Source organism: Corvus kubaryi, unplaced genomic scaffold, assembly GCF_017639235.1.
Source record: "Corvus kubaryi isolate FWS band 111438036 unplaced genomic scaffold, C.kubaryi_AGA036_p1.0 67, whole genome shotgun sequence".
Classification (NCBI taxonomy): Eukaryota; Metazoa; Chordata; class Aves; order Passeriformes; family Corvidae; genus Corvus; species Corvus kubaryi.
Window position 1 is genome coordinate 3521833 of NW_024582055.1, and position 22943 is coordinate 3544775.

Consider the following 22943-nt stretch of genomic DNA (forward strand, 5'->3'; position numbering starts at 1 on the left):
GCCAAAATGTATATATTCCTGAATGAAATTAGAGCTTTCTAGCTCCAATATCTGACCTGGCATATCAGAAAAAATATTTTAAAGTACACAAAGACATGAGCAAAATTTTACTCCTGTTAAGAGCTTTAGCATCAAAAAAACCCCACTGTACAGGATCACTACAAGAAATACTAGATGTTACCTGACAACCTAAGTTGCTCCAGCTTTTTACTTAATATACAAATCACTTCTACCAGTAGCACACATTACCATTCAAGTGTTCTTTACATAAATTTTTTTTTTTGCATTTTTGTATTGGAGAGAAAGAACTTTCTGTCCCCCCTAAGCCACAGTTTTCACATTGTTTCAACAAGCTTCACTGCAGGTTGTTCAAACCACTGAAGCCTCACTCTTGAAGGGGTGCACCACCTCTTACAAATCAGGCTGTATTAAAAAAAATAATTCCTTCAGAATTCAAAACAGCCTTTTTGGAAAGTTTGCAAGACTATCTAAGACATCTGCAAAAAAAATAAAATCCAGAATAACATTTAAATCATTTGAACATCACAAAACTATCTTTTATACTACAGATTGACTGACACCTCGTGGAATTTATCTTCTGTTTGATTTTGTCTCAAAAACTATTTTTGAAAATAGCCCTGCAGGAAAGCAAACATTAGAACTGTAACTACACCGCATGACAAGTGTTTCTTACAACAAAGATGTCCCAAATAAATCAAAATAAGCCACCATCAGCTTGACTGAAAGAGGGAATGAATCTGGTTAAGGATAACTAGGCTGGCAGCACCAAGGCACAGTTTAGACAACCTTCTTCTCCCACCTAGTGGCAAGAAGCATAAAGAACAAGGTCTTCGGGAGTGCAAACGTTAAGATTTCTTTTCAAACACCAACTCTGAAGAGATTCACTGACATCGTAAGGAAGATTGAGTCAGGTACAATTCTGGCTCTCATATTTAAGTTCACAATAAACATGCTATCACTAACATGCAGAAGAGAGCTTGTTCTTAACTCCTGTCATCCAAAAAAAAGGAGACAGTGCAGAAGAGATAGCCCACAACTGGCCCCCAGCACTTACACTTCAGACACAAGCTCAGAAACATACAAGTGAACCAACTAATGGCAGCATGGAGTAGCATGGGCTTGAATAAAGTCTGTATGAGGATTTCCATTTTCAGGAGCACCCAGAATTGCATTTTGTACTGCAAGGACAATGATTTTACTTTAAAATACTTACTTAGGGAAAGCAATCTATTTCCCTCCATGTTCATCATTTACATCCAAAGTCAAATCTGAAGCAGTCAGTTTGAAGTAGGATTAAACACGAAATGAATTAAAAAATTTTATTTACTGTCCTTTATATACAAAGTATCATTCCTCATATGGAAACAACCTTTGTGAGAAAAGCAGTACACTCATTTTGAATCTTTGCACACACTTTTTTGACAAACTTTTTAAAATAAAGGCTAAAAGTTTAGTGAAATGCTGTTTTGGTTTTGACTGAAATTTTCAAAGCAGCTTTGAGACATCAATGTCTAGATGATATTTTAATCAACATTTATTGGATTATTCAGTATTTCAGACTCATATTATTCTCTAGAAAACTGTACATGAAGGTAGAAAAGAAGCCAAACAACTGAATGTACAATACTTACAATTTTCAACAGATGGCACTTTACAGCAAGGAACCTATATTGTCTAACTGAAAGAGAGCAAGAGCAATTGGATGGCTGAGTGCACTGACATGCCAAAGTCTGCCACAGAAAAAGCCTAAAATCCTCAAATTTGAGAGTATAGTTGTATAAAACTGGAAGTTTTAAAGAGGGAATCTATAGCCAAACAAAAACTCTGAGCTAATGTTCTATCTCAGGTATTAAATCACACTGAGATGTTCTTCACAAAGGTGGGATATTCCCACCCTCTTTGCTTCTCAGGCAGAACTTACAGCTACAGCTAAACAAAGACAGCAAAGAAAATAGGACCATCAGACTGTGATTATTACTGCAAACAAGCAAGGATCTGGTTAGTGGGCAAGTTTCCCATTTCCTAAGTTAATTTATATAGGATTATATCAGCAGCCACAATCAAGCAGCAATTGCTATGCTAGACAAAAAACCAAGAACATCAGTTGTAAACCTTGTGAGGGTTTACAGATTACGTGTTACCATCTAAGAGTACTCACTACTGTTAAAATTATTCATGCCCATATGTAGAAAATATAGGCACATACACCGAGAGTATCTCCAGCCTTCGGTGGCATGCAAAAATATTCTCAGACATCTGAGCTGAATCCTTGAAGTGATGTGACAAGTCTTAGAACAAACCCACTTTGGCATGCTCGCAACTATACCAAAAGATTTTACTAAGCAGGATTTGTCCCAGAAACTTTACCTGAAATACATAAAACCTTCAGCAGCATCAAGCAAGGGAAAACTTCAGGTACAGGAACATACAGGATAGGGCAGTGTTATACCTCTTGCAGGGCAAGCACAGAGACTCCAAAATCCGTGACAGCTACATTCCTCTCTATTCCTGAACAAGGCATTCCTCCTCCTCATTGTAAGCAAAAAATTTAGGCACATAAGGATTTCATTCAGCAGTCAAGGAACTAACAAGCAGCAGTGAAAATACAAAAGAAATGCAGCAACTACCGGAAATCAAAAGATTGCAAGCCAGGTATTGGTCTTGTCAGATTTCAGAGCTCGCACAAAAACACAGCTGTAATTTTAGCACATTTTTTCTCCTTCACTCGTAGCAGCAGATTCATCTCTTGCACAGATGAAAAACCCCATACCCAGATGAATTGAAACACAAGCCATTCATACATTTAGAATCAACAGATCCACATCCTTTACAGTTGTTTTTAAGACTGATCAATGATTTGGGTGTCAAGGAAAGTCTTGCTAATCTGGTATTTACAACCTCTGCTCAGAATGAGGAAGCTGTTTCCATACAGCTTCATCCAACTTCAACATTATAAAAATTTATGCCTCAATCCATCCACTTAGTGAGAGATTTCCATATATCTGATTCAGGCTGCTCCCAGTCTTCTCCTGTTAGTTCTTTCAGGTTCAAGTCTTTGAAAAATTCCAGACGATGACTGCAAAGAGAGGAGGAATAAACAAAAAACAGTTGTAAGTCTTGTAGTATGTGTCTTAATAAAGGCATTATCCTCAATGTGTTAAATTCATCTTTATTTTCAGATTTTCTTGGCCAGGAATGTAACCAGCAATCCATGTGTTTATTTTCCAAAACTTCAGTTTACAAATAAAAACCACTACTTTGTATCTGACCCTACATTAATCATCTTAAAAGGCGAAATTCTTTTCTTAGGAAGTAATTTGTAAGAGTAAAGACAAACTAAGAGTAACAAGAGCAGCAAGGAACAGCCTCTTCACATAATTGCATCTGCTACCAAAATCTGAAAAAGACAAGATTTTTTTAAAAGGGGTACTATAGAATTACTTCTTGAAAAGTATTACAGGCATTCTCCAGTTTAATACAGAGAAATAAAAATATCTATTTCACACAGAACATTGATAATGTGTTTTATTAGCAATAGCTCAGAATTTTTAAAAATATACAGTTGCAGAAGCTAAACTTTTCTTTAATAAAGGCAATAAAGGGTAATTTATCTAAAATTTACCCTACCTGACACCACTGTATGTTGTGTGACAAGTCTATATAAGAACTATAGTGTGTCCTCTAGAGCTGGTTCATTTATACAAAATGCCCAGGAGTAAGAGGTTTCATCAGACTCTCAGCCTCACAGCCAAAGAAAATAAACAGGCCCAAAGCGCAGTTCAAAAATCCAAATTCTCTGGTTTTGTATTGATACTAGGTATCCTTTAATTATATTTTTTTAGTTTAGTCAGCCTTTTCAATTTTTTTCATAGTATGGAAACATCTGCAGAGGTGAAAGCTTTTAGAACAGTAGAGGAGAAGCAGAAGAGATTTACTGGAAATGTATCTGGTGAAATTATCACAAAATGGCACTTCAGGAGGAGCTGAAGTCAAGGAAAAAGCAGAACAACTCTCCATTATTTAGATGAGGAAGGTGATAAAAGCAGATACCAATGGTATTGAATGCATAATTTGCTACGCACCTAACATGGAAATCAAGCACTAATTACAGCTCTCTGCCACAGTGCTTTATACAAAGTACAGCACCAGTGGACCCAGAGCTAAGCAGCATAATAAAAAGTTCTAGTGGCACTCAACCCAAAAACCAGATCGGCTGTTTTAAGTATTCCAACAATAGTGCAGCAGTATTACAGAAGAGCTCATTTTATGCTTACAAATCTGGTTTCTGTCCTTCCTGCAGTTCGTGTCGAGGCACAGGATAAAGTGCTTCATATTTTCTCTCTTCTCCTGAGCCATGAATTGCAAATGCATTGAACTTGTCAGTCCATGGTGGAAAGTAACTCCAAGGAAGAAGAGCTTTACCCTCCCATTTGGTTTTCATTCTGGTCACCTCAAACTCCAAAGGAAGTTCTTCCTGTTAAAGGAGGGGGGGAAAAAAGAGGCACTGGCCATGTTCTGATGGAAAATAGGCAAATAAAAATCATTATGAATGTACTTGACCACTTACTTTCCATACTTTTCTTCTGCCAGAAAGCAGCAGCAGTAAGTACTGCCCATGGCTGTCAAAGAATCAGAGCACAGTTTTCCTAAAATTATGTCAAGTAATCAGTGCAATATACCGCCACCAATATGTACATTCCCCATACTGAAACAAATTCTGTGTCTAGTCTCCCTCATCCATATATCTCACAAGCATTAGAACTGCAAGTGTAAATTAACACTTGTGATGTTTCCAGTGCTGTACTTACGGACAAAGCTCAACTTCTAAATACTGCTCAGTTCTGTCATTCAGAAAGAATGCTTCTACAACTGAAAAAAACCAACCAAACAAACAAACAAAAAACCACCAGGCTGTCAGTATTTTATATTAACTATTTTGTAATATCCTGAGATCGTCATATCCCATTAGTACAACTCTATTTTCATGGGGTTTGGCCTGTGCCATGCCAGAGTTTGACTTGCTACTGACGTGTACACAGTAACTATAACCCAAATATTCAAAATGTGGTGCCATAATTCTAACTTCAGGAGCTTTTTATTTTTAATTGCTATGATCACAAAGAGCTTTGTAAAGTACTGTACTAACTTTATTAGTTTTACCAATTCCAGTTTTGAAAATGCTCACTCTGATGCAGCAGGAAAGTAAGGGAAAGAGGACCATACACTCTCAGCAGAGCACACACCCCATAAACTAAAACCGCTAAATCTCAAAAAGAGTAAGAAAGCATTTAGCTCTTAAATGTTTTTTCCCTATAGATGGTATTTTGGACAGAGGATTACTGTTCCAGGTGTACTTGAAAGCCACATATTAAATTCGAATCACATTTCAGGAACACAAAGTAGAAGTACAACGGTGCTTCTCATGTAAAATTACAATGGTGCTTCTCGCAGCGATGACATTATTAGAAAGCTTTAGTGAGAATTATGATATGACTGATATCCTTATTTATTTTTACTTAAGCATATTTATTATAATAATATCAAAGAGCTGCTACTACTGTTTTAGCTTTAATCAGAGTAGCTCAATGTTCAAGAAGTAAGGAACTTCTGGAAATACTCAATTCTTGCATTATCCAAAGCAATGGGTAAAAGTGGCAGTACAGACAGGAAACGAGGAAAGAACCCAGCACTACTATGAGAATTTTCTCCATTCCATTCGGGTGCAATTTTGAATTGCATTTCATCAGGTGTAAATTCTGTGTCTCACACCTTCCTATTCCTCAAAGGAACTTTGGAAAAACGATTAAAACACTTCTTAAAGCAAAAGTAGAATCTCTCTTTAGAATTTCACTTCTCTTCCACGAAGGCATTTTAATATACATATGCCACAAAATTATTTTGATATTCAAGTATGTCAAGCCTCTGATAGTGCCCAAGTTATATCGGTAACCCAAAAACTAATATACTATCGACAGGAAGTCAACTTCAACATTAATGAAATCAACCCAGATCACTGAACTTCAACGTTTTTTAAAAAAAACAACCATCATAGACCCTTAAAAAAGACCAGGCATATTAAATACAGAGGAACATCAGTGTCTGCAGAAATCAGATACATTTGCAGCAGAAGAGTTACACTTACCCTCATAGTCCCACAGTCCACCAAAGGGTTTCCCTGGCTCTCCGGGTGGCGCTGGAGGGTCATTAAAGAAAGGAGCATGAACTTCCATCAGCAGTCCTGCATTATCCGGCCTCAGCCCAATCGTAACCGGCTCGTGGCTCACAGGCAAACCATCCCATGTGTGTTTGATTCTAAATTCCATCTTCAGATACTACACAAATGCAAAAGGAAAGTTCCGTCAAAGAAGATCTCAGATTCCATCTCAGCACGAACTGCCGTTTGTTTGCCCAGGAAAAAAACACCACACTTTGGTATAAAGTCCTTAATCAAATCATGTTTTTAGACATAATTGAAATAAATTAGCTTTGGAAAAAAAAAAACCTGAATAAACAGTTACATAAATGCTTCTTCTCGTAGGTTTTTATATCTGCAGGTTACAAATGACTCTGAAATCTTATTAAGCTTAAAGCTTTTCAACCATACATCTAAATAAATACCTTCCAAAAACACCAGAAATGTTTATCAAGAGAACAAATAAAGAAACAGTCTCCACTACATAATCTTAAAGGATTTGGTAACATCAGAAAAACAGACTGAGGGAAAAAACCTTTAATGTTTGAGACACAAGACAATGAAGCAACTAGCTAAAGCTTTCCTTTGCAGACATTGCAAACCAGCCTTTCCTTAAACACCTCCAGGGACGCTGACTCCACCACCTCGTTCCAAAGCCTAATCAGCATTTCTACAATGGAATTATTCCTGAAGTCCAACCTGGCCCTCCCCGGATGCAGCCTCAGGCTGTCCTCTCCTCCCGTCGCGGGTTCCCCGGGAGGGGCGGCCGAGCCCCGCCTGGCCACAGCCTCCGACGGGCAGCAGCTCCCACAGGGCTCCGCACGGCTCCCGCTTCCCGTCCCCGCTCTGCGACTCCGGCCACAAACTGATTTCCTGAAGGGAAGTTCAAACGCGCCAGCGCCTATCTTTAACCCATAAACCCCTCGAGGAAAGTTCAGCGAGGGATTTCTTACACCTCCGCCTCAGCGCCGCGCCATCTCTGCTCCCCACGTCACGGGGCGGCGCTGGCGGCCCGGCCCGGCGCTGAGGGCGGGCGGGAGCGGCCGCCTCCGCCCCGGCCCCGCCCCGGCCCTCGGCGGTTGTGCGGCTCCGCCGCGGGGCCCTGGCGGTGGCCGTGGCTCCGGTGGCACAGGGCTGTGCCCCTCCCGAGCGGCGGTGCTGGCACCGGGCTGCGGGGAGGGAACAGAGGGGCGGCTCTGCCCGCTGCCCCCGCCCCAGGGCAGCGGCGGCTGAGGGGAGCGCGTCCCGCCCCGGCGCCTGCGAGCTGCCGCCTCCGCTCCTCCAGGACGGGTCTCGCCTTTCTTCCCCGCCGGCGGCCGGAGAAGCGGCATTTCACTGGGGGTTCGCGGAGTTTGCGTGGGGAAAGCTGGGAACAAGGCACGGCCAGGTGAGTGTTGGTAGTGAGGGGTTTGTGTTCCGTAGCAGTGAGGGTTTATGTTCCGTAGCTTTTCCGGTGTTCGCTGCAGTGAGTAGCAGCATGGATAGCACTTTTAGCTAAACACTAATAATTAAAAGCTGCTAATGGTGGTAATAGCTAAAAACAGATGCGTTTTTGTGTGAATGCCTCTTTAGTTATGAAACCACGGCGTTTCCTATGCTTTATTTACACTTGAAAGCTCTCTTGCCAGTTATTCAAGAAATTTGCTGTACAGACGAAAATCGGTATTTTTAATTATGTGCTATCAGATACATTATTGATGGGTTTAATATAACTTAATATGAGTTGATCAGAGTACATCTCAGTTACATACCAACAAAATACTGGCCAAAAAAATTGCTTCTGCAGAGTTTATATTCCTGTAAGTAGGAGATGGGGTAGATGCATCATCCCAAGGACTGTCACTGTCCCTAGTTACTGCTGCAGGCAAACTTGGCAGTAAGACCTGGTCAGTGTGCATGCAGTGTTTGCAGCTGTGCATCACTCAGATCTCAGAATTTCAGTGGGTACTAGGTTTCTTGTGGTGCCTTTGGGTGGCCAAAGGTGAAGGAGCAAGTTTTGATTCCAAGGATTTCATTAGCAGAAAAGCTTCTGTCTGAGATAACAGAGTCATTCTGGTTCAAAAATCTGTATCTTTCTTGAGCTTTGCAAGAGTATTTATTGTGATGTGAACAAAATATGTTTTTTTCAAGTATTGGAATTTTGCCTTTTCATATGTATTTACTTTGGCTGTAGCTTCTTATTTTATAAATCTTTAGACTCCAAGTAAAACTCAAATTGAATTCTCTGTGAAGTGATAAGAATTGCCTCTCCTATCAAAGAGTTTAATCCTCTTTTTTAAAAAAAATTTATCCATTTTCACAAGTGCTAAAAGACAGATCTGAAGTTGTCTTGTATGCCAGCTGAGCCCTGAGCTGTTTGAGGCCTACCCTGAGTCTGATACATGGATTGATGTTTCTCTTGCTTCATGAATGTGGAATCAAAGTTCTAAAACACTGAACGTGTGTAATACAGCTGAAAAGAGATTCTCTAAGCACTATTATATTTAGTGTCGTACAATAAGTGTTTGTTGTGTTAAATATGTAGCTGTAAAGAAGGTTGAGTTTTACCTGAATTCTTTTTGAAATTTTAGTAGTGAGACCTACAAATCATGATCCTCTATTCCATTACATATTTTTGTGATACGCTGCTGCACACACGCAGCTTTTTTTCAGGATGTATTTAATGCATTACTGTTGAAGGTGAGCTTCTATAAGTGATGTTTAAAATCTGTCCCTTTTTGCACCTGTGGGCTCTCAAGTTTACGTCCTTTGGCTGGTAAGGGCAGTAACTTTCCCCTTCCTCTTCCCTGGCATTCCTTTGCTGTTGTTACCTCCTTTCTGTCCTCACTGTCTTTTTCCTATATCCTCCTTTAGAAGTTTAGAACTTGTAAAAGAACTGCATGTGTCAAGAAAAGTAGGCAAAAAGTTGTTTAAATCAAAATATAGCCATTGCCTTCCCGACTTCCTTTTTCTTCTTTGTTACCCATTCCAGTTACGAAACTGTTACGCAGATTCTTACGAAACAGAACAAAAATATTTCTTAAAGAAAACAGAATTTGAAAGGAATGGAATTCATTATTATTATTCTTACAGTTCCTGTAGGTTTTTTCAAGTCCTGGTTTTTTCTGAACAGTTGTGCTAAATAGAAGAATTTTAGAAGTACTTTTTTTGCCCTCGAAGCACTCTAGTGTTAAACGTATTTCTGACTGCCAGTCACGTTTACGTAGATCCAGGGCTATGTTACAGCCGTGTTTCTCAAACGTGGTGTTTTTCAGATCAGCGGCTGAAAATGGCACTTGGACACCACGAAACTGATGAGGTTCTGAGAGTTACTGCTGAGCAGGTATGTGAACTCAGGGATGGAAGTAGTAAGAATTTTTTCATGAGGATTTGTGATAAACAGCTTTGCAAATATGGAGCACAGCCCGCTTCAGTGTTGTCTGGCCCTGTTTTGGATCCATCATACAATGCAGCAACAGCAAAACAAAACTGCCCTAGCCGTGAATTAGGGTATTCTGGGTGCATTTTTAAATGTTTTATCCCTGAAAGAGCACTTGATTTGTAATTTAGTAGACCTTCTCACTTTTATAGACTTCCCTTTCCTAAGAGATTGGTCACGTGTTGACGTAACCATAAGCCTGTCTGAAAGCTTGTGCAGAAGCTAGGGCTTCAGCACTTTCCTGATGATGAGATGCATGGAAATGAACCAAGCACTTACACAAACCTATGATTGTTCTTTTAAGATTGAGCCGATTTTCCCTCAGATGCAATTACGCTTTAGATCAGAACATCTCCAGGGGGAAAAAAAAAAATCATTATTTTTTCATATTGAGCCAGCACTCAAGGGTTTTTGAAAATAAAGCTGAAAGTGATTCTGTGGCATATGGTGTACAGATTACAGACAGTTTTGGGCTTCATATAAAAGTTGAAAACTCCGTACAGTTATATGCAAGTATTAATAAGTAAATTATTCCATTGCAGGAACATGCCCTTGGCGGTGATGGCACATCAGGATCCAGGATGACAGACCAAAGGTAACTGATTCCAAGTGATAAGTGGGAATACTGCAGTGTATTGGAAGGAAATCGTCATATGCTCATAGGAGTGTAAATATCCAGGTGAACCAGCTCTTATGTGTGCATGTGTCTGTAGAGGTGTTACTGTAAAAGTTGTTTTTAGGTGGTAGTGTGTTTATTCAGTAACTTAAATTACTGACTTTGCTTCCACAATCTGTAAAATAAAGGATGCGAGATGAATGAAGGAATTCTCTAGTCTAAATTTTGAGAGAATAAACAGAAGTTCTGGTAAGATTGTACTGATCTAGGTAACACAGGCAGCTGCTGTCTGTTGAGATCAGGGGGATGTTTTTAAAAAAAATTTTTGACACTCTTAAACTAACAGTTGTCTAATCAGTAAATGGTTTCATGATCACTGTAATTTCCTCTTACAAAAATAATCTAGTTTTTCTTGTTAGCTTTTAATACAGAATTTTCAGAGAATTGCTATCAATTATGAAAATATTAGGAGGGAAAAAGTACAGAAGTAGAACTACAATGTTCTGCATTATCTTATAGGCCACTCTACTATTGTATGTGAAAGCAGCAATGAAGTCTAGTCTTTTAATATTTGGGATTCTGTGTGAATATATGAAATATTAATGTTGTATTAATGGTCATTTATAATGTCCCATTATATGCTCTGTTATATAGGAGCCTTGCTGTTAATGATCATTATTTAAAAGTAGGGATTAAATTTGTTCATTTGATTCTGGGGAATGTCGAGCTTGGGACTCAAGAAAAGTGACTGTTTTGTTCTGGTCTCTCTAGACTAAGACTTCTTTAAAACTAGTTCATTATCAGAGCATTTCAGCATTTACAAAACTCATTCTAATCATGTTTTTCAACTTCTTAGCTTGTCAGCTCTAATCACAGAGTATGATAAACACATGGAGGAGATGAAAGAACAGCTGCAGCTTTATCAGGTACTGGTGTTCCTAACATTTCAAACTGGATCTTCTTCAGTGGTCTTAATATGCAGGCCACTAGTTTTTGTCATGCTTCACAAAGCTGCTGGACTGCAGGCTGCCTCAAGGGGATGAATGGAGAGTTTTCTGTGAAAAGATTGGGAGATTATCTGAATTGCAGCAGTGTATTATCGTGGGGATTGACGTGGAACGGAGCTGTCCTCCTTTCATCCACACGAAATGAAACTTTTTAGTGCTTCGTGGCAGGACTGAAAAGCAAAGTGATGTAAAGACCTTTGGCATACAGAAAGCAATTTTTACTTGTGATCTACATGCTAAAGTTATTCACTGGTTTTGGTTTCATGCACTTAATTTGTTTGATCTGTCCATCATAAAGATTTTGCAAATAGTCTTCACGCTTGATCAATTTCAGAAAGCAGCAGAAGCTCTATGGCTTTCTTGCACTAGTAAACAAAACAGCCAGTGTGATTCATACAACTGGAGTTTCTCCTCAGTTAATTCCTAAACTTTTCTCAAATGCTTGCGGTATAAAGGATGAGTTATCTACTCTGCCCCTAAAAACTTGATTTAATTAAAAATCAATCTGTAAGAGCCATAAAAATTTCAAAAGGTTAAGTTTAATGCCTGTGATAACTTCCAGATGCTGAGGTATAACAGGACTTGGCAGCTGTTAAATTTAAGTGGTATCCTATGACTTGCCTTTAAAAAGCAATTGACTTTCATTTACTGTATTGTGCTGAATTTAATTGTTCATCTTTTATAGTATCAGTCAGAAATACAGGATGAAAGTGTTACCAGAGCTTGTGTAACTTAAATGAGTGCTTACTCTTGCATGTCTTTGTGTCAGGCACAAATGAGTGAGATGAAGCTAAAATTGGAAGAAATCACCAAGGAAAATGAAAGGTAAATAATTGCACTGCCGTGTTACTACTACTGTTTCTCATGATTTCTAGACATTAAAAAGTTTTTTTTCTAGGACCTTGAAATCTCTGAAATCTTCAACTGCTAAGTAATGTTAGAGTCTTTCAGTGCTCAATATAGATTGCAGCACTAGATATAGGAGATTTTACCATGTCACTAAAAGAACTAGATGTGAAACTATTCCAAACTGTCCATTGTGTTTATAGAACATAACATAACTGATTTAAATTTGACTTAGAAGGAAGTGGAATGTACAGGTGCAAGGTACAGTGTATTTCATTTGTTTAAAAAATCCCTGTTAAAGAAATACTTTGCTGAACTTAATTCTTTGAATTTCAGGCTGCATGCAGAGTTGAAAGAGTCTCTTGAGAAGCAACTGGAGGCTCTTCCTTTCATGCATCTGGAAACTGGTATTCCTGCAGACGAAGGCATAGTGAGAACCCTTCAAGAGCAACTACGGCTGGCAAAGCAAGTGTGTGAGATTAAACATTTATATTGTTTTATTTCTCTTGTTATGCCTCGGCTGATTAGGGGAGGCTATTTTATTTCTTGATTCAGAAATTATGTGTTTGGAGTTCCTTAAGGCTGTTTTGAGCCCTTCTTGAACTTAAAAGACCTGAAGAAACTTCTTTCCCAGATTCATGAAATAATTTTTTAATATTGATTTGTGTTAGTAATTTTACCTAGTTGACTTGATCCTTATGTTGAATTCTTGATCACCAACTCAATGAAATATTTTCTTCAATTCATGCTTTTTGTAGTAGCTTGTCGTTGTAATCAAAACTATTGTGAAGTGATACGAGGAGGAAAGTGTGTGTGGGATATAGCAAATAATACCTAAATCTGAAAATATAAGCAAATTTTTTCAGCTTATTACAATATATCAATCTTGTTTTGTATGATTAAGTTGAACTCGACAGCTGAATTTTGGTATTTGAATATTATCTCAAGTGTAGGTCTACCTTAAAGACCTGTAAAAAAGTTTGAGCTCTTCAAAAAAAAAATTAAAAAGCAGAAAACTTGGAATTTACTTGTAAGTAGAGTTTGAACTTCCAAGCATCTGTTTCTCTGCACCTGAGTTTGGCATTTTCTCTGTGTAATTAAAATACGTGCAGAGAAAAGCATAAGTAATGGCACTTTGTCAAAATAGAAGTTAAGGCCTGTCTTTTTAGAGAATGATAGAGGAAGATAAGTGTGCTATAATAGAATGTTATTCTGTAACTCAGGAAAAAGACCAAGCAGTTGACCGCTGGCAGACGCTGTTACAGGAGCACGATCGACTTCAGCAGCAGTACCAGGAGCGCCTGACTGAAACGCAGATTCTTGTGGCTGAAAGGAAAAAGCAGAATGTAATTTTCATTCATTTTGGTTCATTTTTAGTTTTTTCCGTGTGTGTATATATATATGCACAAAATATGCATGTGCATATTAATAATCCTGTGTTTGAATTGAATGGTCAGGAATCTTCAGTGCAGTAAAACATCTGAAAAAGTTGCTTAAGATTTCTGAATTCTGAGGGGAAAGTCTTTCATCTGTTCTCGTTTGAATAGTTAGAAAAGTAGTCTCCATTTCCTGCTGTTACTCAGTAAAGAAACATGTGTAAACAGTTGAAAAATCAAGTTCTCTAGTATTTGTCTAATGCTAGCTTGTGTTTAGCAGCCTGGTTCTCTTCTGCTGTGCCTGGGGAAGGCCTTTCAGGAAATTCTTAGAAAAGCTGCTCTGCTCTGGTGAGCTATGTAAAGATGCTCAGTGTGTGAAGAACTAATAGAAACTTGGTGCCTGCATGTACCTTGCTGCATGTATTTCTAGGCCTGTAAAGAGAACCTGAAAATTATTTTAGTATTTCATCTCTGGTTTTGAACACATTTGACTTATGGGCACAGTTACAGCTCACCTCAAATATTTTCTTACTGATTTTTGGGTTTTTGTGGTATTAAGTTCACCTTAGTGATGGGATCTTTTCTGAGAAACAGGGTAAGTGTTTGTGCAGCTGTTGTACTCTGCCAAGTTTCATAATTATTTCAAGGAATAGTTAAGAGGACTCTTACCTTTGTGTAGTTCCAGCTTTCTGCTCCTGTTTCTTCTATTAGATTATTTCTTGTGTTGTATTGCAGTTACTAATAACATACTCAAACAGTAGAGTACAGAGAGTCACTGGTAGCTGTGGGAGGGTTTCGGGCTGCCAGATTCCATTTTTATTAGTAACTAAATCTTGGGGGGATATTAATGCTACTGTGACAAGAACAAGGTTAAACAGCCTTTTATTCTTAAATGCTACTGGTCTCCCAGAGAAAACAGCTCTTCAGTTAAATAAACTTCTATTTTAGGTTTAGCTTTCACTGAAGGAGCAGCAAAGAGCTGTCAGAGCTAAACAGAAATAGGTAAGATCAAGTAGAATTAGAATTGATGGAAGGCAAGGAGGAGAGAGGCTGTCATAAGGACTGGATGTAGTTGGTAAGAGGGGAGCAGGAATAGGTTTCTAGCATATCCTTGGCCTTGAAACTGTTAGATAGCACCATTAGAAGGTGTTTCATCTCAGGGACTTCAGTCCTCTCTCTGCTCTGAAGGCACCTGGCATGCTGCAGATGGTTTTTCTGGGTTATCCTAGTTCTCCTAGGATGATAGACATTCAGGGACTCAAGAGCTTATTTGGTATGGACACAAGACATCCTGTATGGCAAAGAGCAAATTAAAATGTCCATAACAGGCATTTTTGAATTAAGGGGTACATGTCTGCTACTTTGCTTAGCAAAAATGCTTGTAGCAGCCTCACAGTCTGTGTGGCTCTTCAAGGGCACTGCTCATCTGTACTTTCATGTTTTGATAATAAGTGCATGTGACTTTTGGAAGGAGGCAGTTGCAAATGTTTTCAGTTGACTCTGAAGCTTTCTCATTGTGCACTCTTTATGATTATAATGATTATAAGAAACTCTGAATTCTCTTTTTAGGATCAACTGACTAGCTTTCAGCAGTTGACTCGGCAGCTGCACGTGGCCAAGGAGAAGATAGAGTTGGTGAGTAAAACCTTCTGAGCAGTGAACTAGAATTTATTTTCCTCCTTGACCCCCCCAAAGTAAAAAACCAAAGCAAAAAGTCCTTCATACATACATGGTTGAAAAAGAAATTATGCCAATCAAATTTGCAAACTTCTCCAGCAGCCAGAAAGTAGTGATATCTTTATTCCTGAACTCCAAACACCAGGTCAAGGTGATTAAGAGGTCAGCTTTTAATTTTATGTGAGCTCTTTTATAATTCAGTGGTAAGCTTACACTCAGAATTATAGTGTGTGATTAGTGTACGTCACACATTCAAAAACGTCTTCACAAAGGAAACATTTTTTTTAATTATGCCCTCTTGGATATGCTACCTCTGGCACATGTTTATCCATTCCTACTTTGGTACTGCTGTCTTCAGTGTCTTTGTCCTTTTTGCACATTTTTCTGAGCTCTAGTAATCTTCCAATGCTTTATTCACATCCTTAGACTGTGAAGCTTTTTAGTCACTAAGCTTTAGCCTAAGACTTCCAAAACGGACAAACAGTTTTAGGAGAAACTGTCAGGTAGTTTTTTGTAGAAAAATTGAGGTGCAGGAGGGGATGAAGTTTTTAAGTTTTTGATTGAGCAGCTTTGTTTTTGAAAGTCATGATTCCTGTATGATTTTTTTGAGTGTTTATTTTGAATAATGGCAGTGCAAAAAGACTCATAACCTACTCCAGCAGCCTACTCTTTTGTTTTTCTCACTGAAACCTTTTTTCCTCACATCAGAGAAAAGAGTTAAGACAGTATTTAAGATAAAGATAATCCATTTGTTTGCATGATCCAAAAAACATTTGGTGCCATCTGTTACCAAAGGCATAAAGATGTCATGGGATAAAGCATCAAGCCCTTTTTTGAACTAACAAACTGAAAAATAGGAAGAGACACATTAATTAGCCACGTTTTTTATTGTGGTAAAACAGCTGTGTTTCCTAGGTGTGCTCAGGTTGGAATTGTTCAGCATATTTATGCATGTTCTGGAAATGAGATTCAGTATTGAAGCAACAGTGTTCACTGCTGATATTAAAAAACTGATGTGAACTGCAGAAATCTGCAGAAAGATCTTGTTGATTATCTGAGTTAATTTTATCTGACATTTTGTTGATATTAATAAAACCAAAATGTTAACTGTGGGCAAGATGGGGTTTTTGCTTTGGGTACTCCATGATGGTCTTGAAATGGACTGTTACCATCCAGAAAAGATATTTTAGAAGTAGGAAGTGCCTGAAAACAATTCTTAGCAACAGTCAAAAAAGCAAGAAGAACATAACAATTAATAGGAGAGAGGGGGGAAAAGGAGACTATTGTGCCTTTTGAATACTGCCTGCCATTGTGGTCATCTTTAATATCTCAGTGTAAGGTATATGTGAACTTTAGAAAAGGCTAGTTTTCATAAAAATAGGAAATTATTCTTAAATAGGAAGACAGTGGAATGAGAATTACACCTCCAGTACTGTGGCTTGCATAGAAAAGAAGGAAGGATGAGCAATTGCTCGTCGTCCCTTGTCCCTAAAACACAGGAAGTCTTGGCAGCAGTGCGTGGTCTGCTGTGTCACAAGGGATTCCAGACTCCTAAACTAGATGGAAGTGCAAATGACAGGTCTCAGCTACTACAGTTACTGTCTCATGAAGTTCTTACATTACCAAGGTATGGGGAAAGAAGGGGAGGAGCATCTCTCTGCTTTCACCTTTATAAAATACTCTGCATAAACCTTGGCACTTGAAGACCAGCTACAGCGTTAAATTTATGGTACAATATTCTGTGGAGATGTCCTATAATAATTCTGAATGTATAAGATTTTCAATACTGTAATGAACATGTTGCAAATACCTTTTTTTTTTTGCAGACCAATCAGCAGTTTCTGAAAACTGTGACAGAACAAAATGTGGAACTAGAGCAGCTACGAAAACAACTGAGGTATAAACCAGGAAGATTAAAAAAAAAATTAATATCTTTTCTATAGCTTTTCCTAACCTGCTGCTGTGTCATGGGCCTTGTTTGTGCTGCAAGATAATTTCATCCTCGTAGTTACAATGGTTTCAGTAACTGTCTCTGAAGCTTGTTGGACATCATTAGTGTTATGGTAACATATGTCCAGTTAGTGTTATTCCGTTCAGCTTTTCCCTGAAATAGTCCGCATTTGACCTTTGATTTAAAAGGAAAAAAAGTGTCATTATCACAGCACAATTGATTCTGAAGATAGGCTTTCATTAGAATACAGTTTGCTCAAATGCCAGTTACATGGTTGCTCATCACAGTTCTGAAATTTGAATGTTCAAACAAGCTTCCAATTTTTAATCATTTTAATAAAATTTGCTTTCACTCCGTATCAATAAAGAGCTCTAAACCACAGGTTCTGTGGAAGTTAAAGGCAAAAGAAGTGTTAATTACACCTGGAGTATATCAAGGAAAAGGCAAAATAATATCTGTGACACAATTTCGTGATGATTTGTGTTTACAGCTGAAGTCTATTCAATGCCAGTTTACTGTGTCTGTTCTCTCTTCTAACTAGTGATGGTTGAGGTCAAATTAAAATTTTTTTTCATTCAACAGTAGATTTATGGATTGAGGTAAAACAAGAAATTCAGTCATTATCTGTCTGTAATTACAGGCACTGATTATGCTCACTTCCTTCTCAGATCAGCCTAAAGTCCTTGCACACCTAAAAACTCTGCTGGGTTTTACTCCCAAAGTTAATAGGAGCAGCTCTGTCTAGCCCTAAAAAGTGCTACAGTGGTTCTCCGAGAAGTCTGGAATATTTTCACCAGTTGCTTCTGGTAAACATGAAGACATAGTCTGCATGGATTATATAGCATATAGTGCAGACAGTTCTAATCCTTTTGGGTGTTTTTAATAGTTTTACATGATTTATGGTAATAGAGTGCTAAGTCAGGAATGCAAAAGTAGATTGAAGAAAACCAACTCGTGTGTTGTAGAATTTAGGTTTAAATTAGGTTTGTATGGCCTGGATAAAACACACAAATTTAAGAAACTTGGCATTGCTAGGGCATGGATCTGCATTTCAGAATCTTAAAGCTCTCAAACAGAGATAACTTGCTAAGATGAGGTTAAAGATAGATTGCATAGTGTAGAATAAAAGCTTCCTCTTTACAATCAATTTGTTGCATTTGCATGCATCTGAATTCAATCTGAATCTGAATTTGGTGTTCAAATGCATTTTTAATACTTAAGGTGCTCTTATTTTTCATGATGTCTTTATGTTTTTCTTATTTTTCCCTTCTTACGCTGCCTTTTGGGTTTTTATTGTTTTACAACATTTAAAATATTTGGCAGGAGGCATTTTAGTGTCCTCCTGAATTTACAGTACTTCTTGTAGGAGAAAGATGCAACGTTTCAGATGGAGAAGGGTCAAAGTTTTGGACCTGCACTGAAGACCCTGTGTTTAGGAATAATGGTTTTATTGTAGATTTTGCTTGTTAAAGAAATTGTAACCAAATTAACTTTTTCAATTAATTGGGCTGAAGTAAAGTATTTGCTGTAAAATTGCTTGGATTATGTATATTTTGCTTAAGATTTTTGTGTATGTACAGTATTGACTTTTATGCCCTTAATTCAAAACCATTATTTCTATAAGAAGTTTTTGTTTGAAGTTGATTGTTAGAAGTATTAAATATTTTCTAGGTTTTTTCATGACTATTGGTGCTGCAGTTTGCATGAGCTAATGTAATACGTGTTTTCTCTTTTCTAACTTTATCATAGAGTCAGTCATTGGTTTTTAAATTTAGCCTAATAATTGGGTTACACCCCAGGTGAAGGCTCTCTGTGTCTTTCTGTTCCCAAGTCAGAGGAGGAGGAGGGTTGCTTTTTTCAGCAGGCTTTTCTACTGAGGATGAAGAACCACTAGTCATTTACATCATTCACTAAGAATTCCTTTCTTTTTTTTTCCTCTTCTCCTTCAGCCCACAAAAATTACTCAGATTACAAAGCTCATCAGCTAAATTCTTTAGAAGTGTATAATGATTTTTTAAATTCCTAGTCCTATTGCTCTAAAAAGTGAAATCTAATTCTGCAGAAGACTTCTCTGCTACATATCTGTGACTAGTTATACTTGTTATTGAATCACTTGAAGTTTTTGATTGCCTAGTCCTCTTCCTTTAATCAAATGCATACACCTTCCTCCTAACCTGTCTTTAAGAAGTCATTTCCACAGGACTTTGGAATTTGGTATTCCTCTCTCTCTCTGCCACACAGTGAGAAGGAGAAGGGGGAAACCTCTTCTGCCCTGTAAGAACAATATTGTGAGGTTTTTCTACCCTTCACAGCTGTTCCAACAAAGTTTTAATGGGCCCTTTTTGTCCTTCTATAATAATTGTTTTCTTGATATACAGGCAAGCCAAAATTGATGGACAGGCAGCAAATGCAAAGCTTGAAGAAATGACAACATTGAAAGAGAAGCTTCAGAGCCAATTGGACAGAAAGGTATTGTAGAGAAAGAAATAATTTGTTGCAGTTGAATGGACAGTCATTTTCTGAATGCTGACGTTAAATTAACTGCAAGTTGTTATCTAGCTTGTTTTATGTAAGTATATCTTTATTTTGTTCAGGGACGCTCAAACCATGTCTGGATAATACTTTGGTTCTTTTCAGGAAGAAGACAGGATATCTGCCCAGGAGAGAGAAACAGCATCTGACAAACGCTTGCAGCAAATGCAGTCTAGTATGAAACAATTGGAAATAAGGTAAAGAGAGCTCATGGTGTGTTACTAACAAACAAGATGCATGCAAAAATTATGCCTTGGCTCTACCAAAATAGAGGAGTTGTCTGTCTTTGTATGTGTTTGTGGCAAACATGTTAGGAAATAACAAAGAGATGTTTTTGACGATCCCTCTGAGGCTCTCTTGTCCGTTCTTGTGCCTGCCAATACTGACAATCATAGTTAAACAATAAGAATTCCTGAGCTGTTGTGAAATTACCAGTGGTTTTCTGTCTCTAATACTATAGCTGCAACTTCATTGCCCGCATCCAATTACTCCATTTCCTCCACAGAGGAAAACTTTATTTCTTCTGGGGCTGTTCTATTCTGGTTTAATATAGAGCATTTTTAGTGATGTATCCCAGGGTATCACTGGGATTCTTCTAAGGATCTTCTGAGATTAGATATCTGAGTTAACTCCTTTAATTCTGTTTCTTTCTAGGACTTGATTAACCATCAAACTCAAAATACTCTGTCCAAAAACAGGCTGAAAACAATGCAGTTTGGACAATTTATGAACAGATACTTCCTAATAGCTCAGTTTGAATGGATCAGTGTCTTAATTAGCCATCAGATCGTTAAATTTCTACTGTCTTGTAGATTGTGTGTTACCATTCAAGATGCTGAACGGCTGAGAACAGAAAGAGTAGCCCTGGAGGAACAGATCAGAGAGCTTCAGGCCAAGTCTGCCAATCTAGAAAGTGAGAGGTATGATGCTGTTGTAAAAGTCCAAGATTGCATACAGCTCTTGGAAGAAGCTAACCTGGAAAAAAGTCAGGTAAGTCATTGGATGAAGGTATTACCTAGAAATTAGGGTGTTTAGGATACACAAACTAGCTTCTTTTATGTCTGCTGTGCTAAAATTAGTTGTGCATAGAGAGCAAACTGGGATGTGACCACACATCACTCAGACTTGTCATACAGTATAAACTTCAAAGCATATGTTGGTTGCCTGGACAAAGGTGATCTGAGGGATAGCACTGTACCTAAACATGAATCTTCCAAAGTTTTTGACAAGAGTTCAGAGTCTCTTACCAAGTACTCACAAACAAATTGGTGGCGTCAGAATAAAAAGGAAGGTTCTGTTATGAATTTATAACTGTTTCCAACAAGACATAGGAAACAAAATAAGTGCAGTCATCAACAAAGAAATCTAGACATGTGGAGAGGCCTTAAAAGAAACTTTTATGTACAATGTGTGATTAAACTATCATAGAATAATGTTGATGCCAAAAATATAGATACGAATATATGGCTCAAGGAGCCAAAACAAAGCAGATAGTTCTTAATTTACTGCTCTGGCTAACATCCTGAATTTTTCAAGCTGGGAAGAAAATTTAATGAACAAAGGGAAAAAAATCTTCTATTAATGAACAGAAGAAAAAAATGCACATTAATATACATATCTGTTAACATGTTATGTTTTAAATTGTCTTCTCCCCCCTCTGTAGAAGATGGGGGTGGAAATTACAATAACACTTCTTCTGTTCACGTTATAAAGCACACGAAGCTAAGCTTATAAACGGACATCTGAAGAATTTTGAGAGTAGTTTGAGTAATAAAAAACAAAGTTGAATTGTATGGGAGCAGTAAAAGAGAGCATGGCCAATGAAATGGCGTGTTACTGCCTGGAGTGAGTAACCTTCCATGGGTTTAGTTTATTTCATCCATTAGGGGCTTTTTTATGTCCTTCTCCCTTTATGCATATACACATTCTCTGTGTGCCACCTAGGATTCTTGGTAGGTGAGATCAAAAATCCTGTATTCTGTAATCTTTTCTCCTGTTACACTGTAAAATCAGTAGCTTTTTACATCCCCCAGAGGAAGAGTTCCTTGCTACACTTTTTTCTGTAATTCTCACGATTCACTGTTACCCAGCATGAGAGTGTCTGCATGCATGTTCCTTAGCTACTTATAAATCTTTATTCCTTTACTTTTAGTTTTCTGGGAGATGAGTAATTTAATATAAAATGCTTGGCTATATGTAGGAGTGTGTGTGTCTAAAGGTATTCCGTTTCCTAGGAGAGACCTTTCTTATTAGACATCCTGGCCCCAGATAGAACACTGGAGAGTAGTTTTGCCTTTTGCTCTGGATTCCTGTGCTTTCTTCTGTATAATTCCATGCTCAGCCAAAATCTCCCCATCCCAACAAAAACAGGCATCTACTGTCACTAACTCTTTGTGTGGTTCTGATTTACAAGAATGTGCATTTAGTACATGTTTTCACTGTTCTTGTTTTCTTGTTGAGTCTCAGTGTCAGCTACTCCAAAGTAAAAAGGAAAAAAAGGTGTCTTTTGAGCAGTATGGGTTTTTCTATTGGTGCTCCTAGTATCACACTGAAATATCAGTCGTATTTCATTTTGTTATTTTTCTTCTAGGCATTCTTTGAGGAGAAACAAAAGGAAGAAGAAATCAAAAAACTGAAGGATGAAATGTCTCAACTTGCAGAAAGCACTGCTGCAAGAATTAGAAAGGAAGTAAGTTACTATCTTTAGAAAGAATAGGAAGATTTTTTGGTTTTCCTCAGAGTGCAAAGCTACTGCTGGTGCACAGTCATCATGACCAGTTTTCTTACAAGAGTTTGGATAATATAAATGGCAAAGCAGCCTGCTGATAGCACCATGCTCTTCAGCATTTATTGTCTAGACGTGTATCCTAAACAAGAACCAAAACTGTTGATGTCTCTGCAGACACTGGTATGGAGAAGTCTGCACTGTGAAGATACGAATGACACTTGTTGTGGCGTCTTCATTTGTGCTTTTGTGTTTTCTAAACACCCTCAGTTAAAGTAGTATGGATTGATAATAATCATTCTTCTAACATTTATATCATAAGAGTTTTCAGTTATTGCAGTCCCAGGTATTTTCATGCTTTATATACATGCACCACATATAGACTATATGTGTATATGTGTGTCAAAAAGCAAGATGGAAAAGTAGTTTGTGGGACTAATTTTGTAGTTTTGTTTTGGTCACAGGTAGACACTGCAAAGAAGCAATGTAATGTGCAGGTTTCTCGGCTGACAGAAGAAGTTTCAGCTCTTCAGATGGTATGGAGTTGACTGATAAAAGTATTTTCAGTAGCAAAACATTTG

General features: G+C 37.9%; 2 protein-coding genes across 4 annotated transcripts in view; one reads left to right on the plus strand and one right to left on the minus strand.

The window, feature by feature from the left end:
- Positions 1-1326: 1326 nt before the first annotated feature.
- On the minus strand, positions 1327-7250 carry CUNH4orf33 (chromosome unknown C4orf33 homolog). Of its 2 annotated transcripts, none has more exons than XM_042048607.1 (6): positions 7168-7250; positions 6164-6353; positions 4830-4890; positions 4589-4640; positions 4296-4495; positions 1327-3097 (listed from the first exon to the last, which is right to left on the minus strand). In XM_042048607.1, the coding sequence occupies exons 2-6, from the start codon at positions 6342-6344 to the stop codon at positions 2989-2991; spliced, it is 603 nt and encodes a 200-aa protein (XP_041904541.1). In that variant the 5' UTR covers positions 6345-6353; positions 7168-7250; the 3' UTR covers positions 1327-2988. The 2 variants fall into 2 exon arrangements, with proteins under 2 accessions (XP_041904541.1, XP_041904542.1); XM_042048608.1 differs by lacking the exon at positions 7168-7250 and adding an exon at positions 6914-7084.
- A 23-nt stretch (positions 7251-7273) lies between these two features.
- The window catches only part of SCLT1 (sodium channel and clathrin linker 1), a 31038-nt gene continuing 15368 nt past the window's right edge, over positions 7274-22943 (plus strand). The window contains exons 1-14 of one of the 2 annotated variants that reach the window (XR_006019559.1): positions 7274-7601; positions 9469-9536; positions 10175-10227; positions 11105-11174; positions 12025-12080; positions 12438-12570; positions 13325-13447; positions 15047-15112; positions 16981-17051; positions 19484-19574; positions 19743-19834; positions 20450-20627; positions 22228-22326; positions 22827-22898. Coding sequence is in view for 1 of the 2 variants with exons in the window: in XM_042048606.1 (XP_041904540.1) it covers positions 9483-9536; positions 10175-10227; positions 11105-11174; positions 12025-12080; positions 12438-12570; positions 13325-13447; positions 15047-15112; positions 16981-17051; positions 19484-19574; positions 19743-19834; positions 20450-20627; positions 22228-22326; positions 22827-22898 (1158 nt within the window). In the remaining variant the exon portion in view is untranslated. The remainder of the gene's footprint in view (positions 7602-9468; positions 9537-10174; positions 10228-11104; positions 11175-12024; positions 12081-12437; positions 12571-13324; positions 13448-15046; positions 15113-16980; positions 17052-19483; positions 19575-19742; positions 19835-20449; positions 20628-22227; positions 22327-22826; positions 22899-22943) is intronic. The other variant, XM_042048606.1, reaches the window with a different exon arrangement.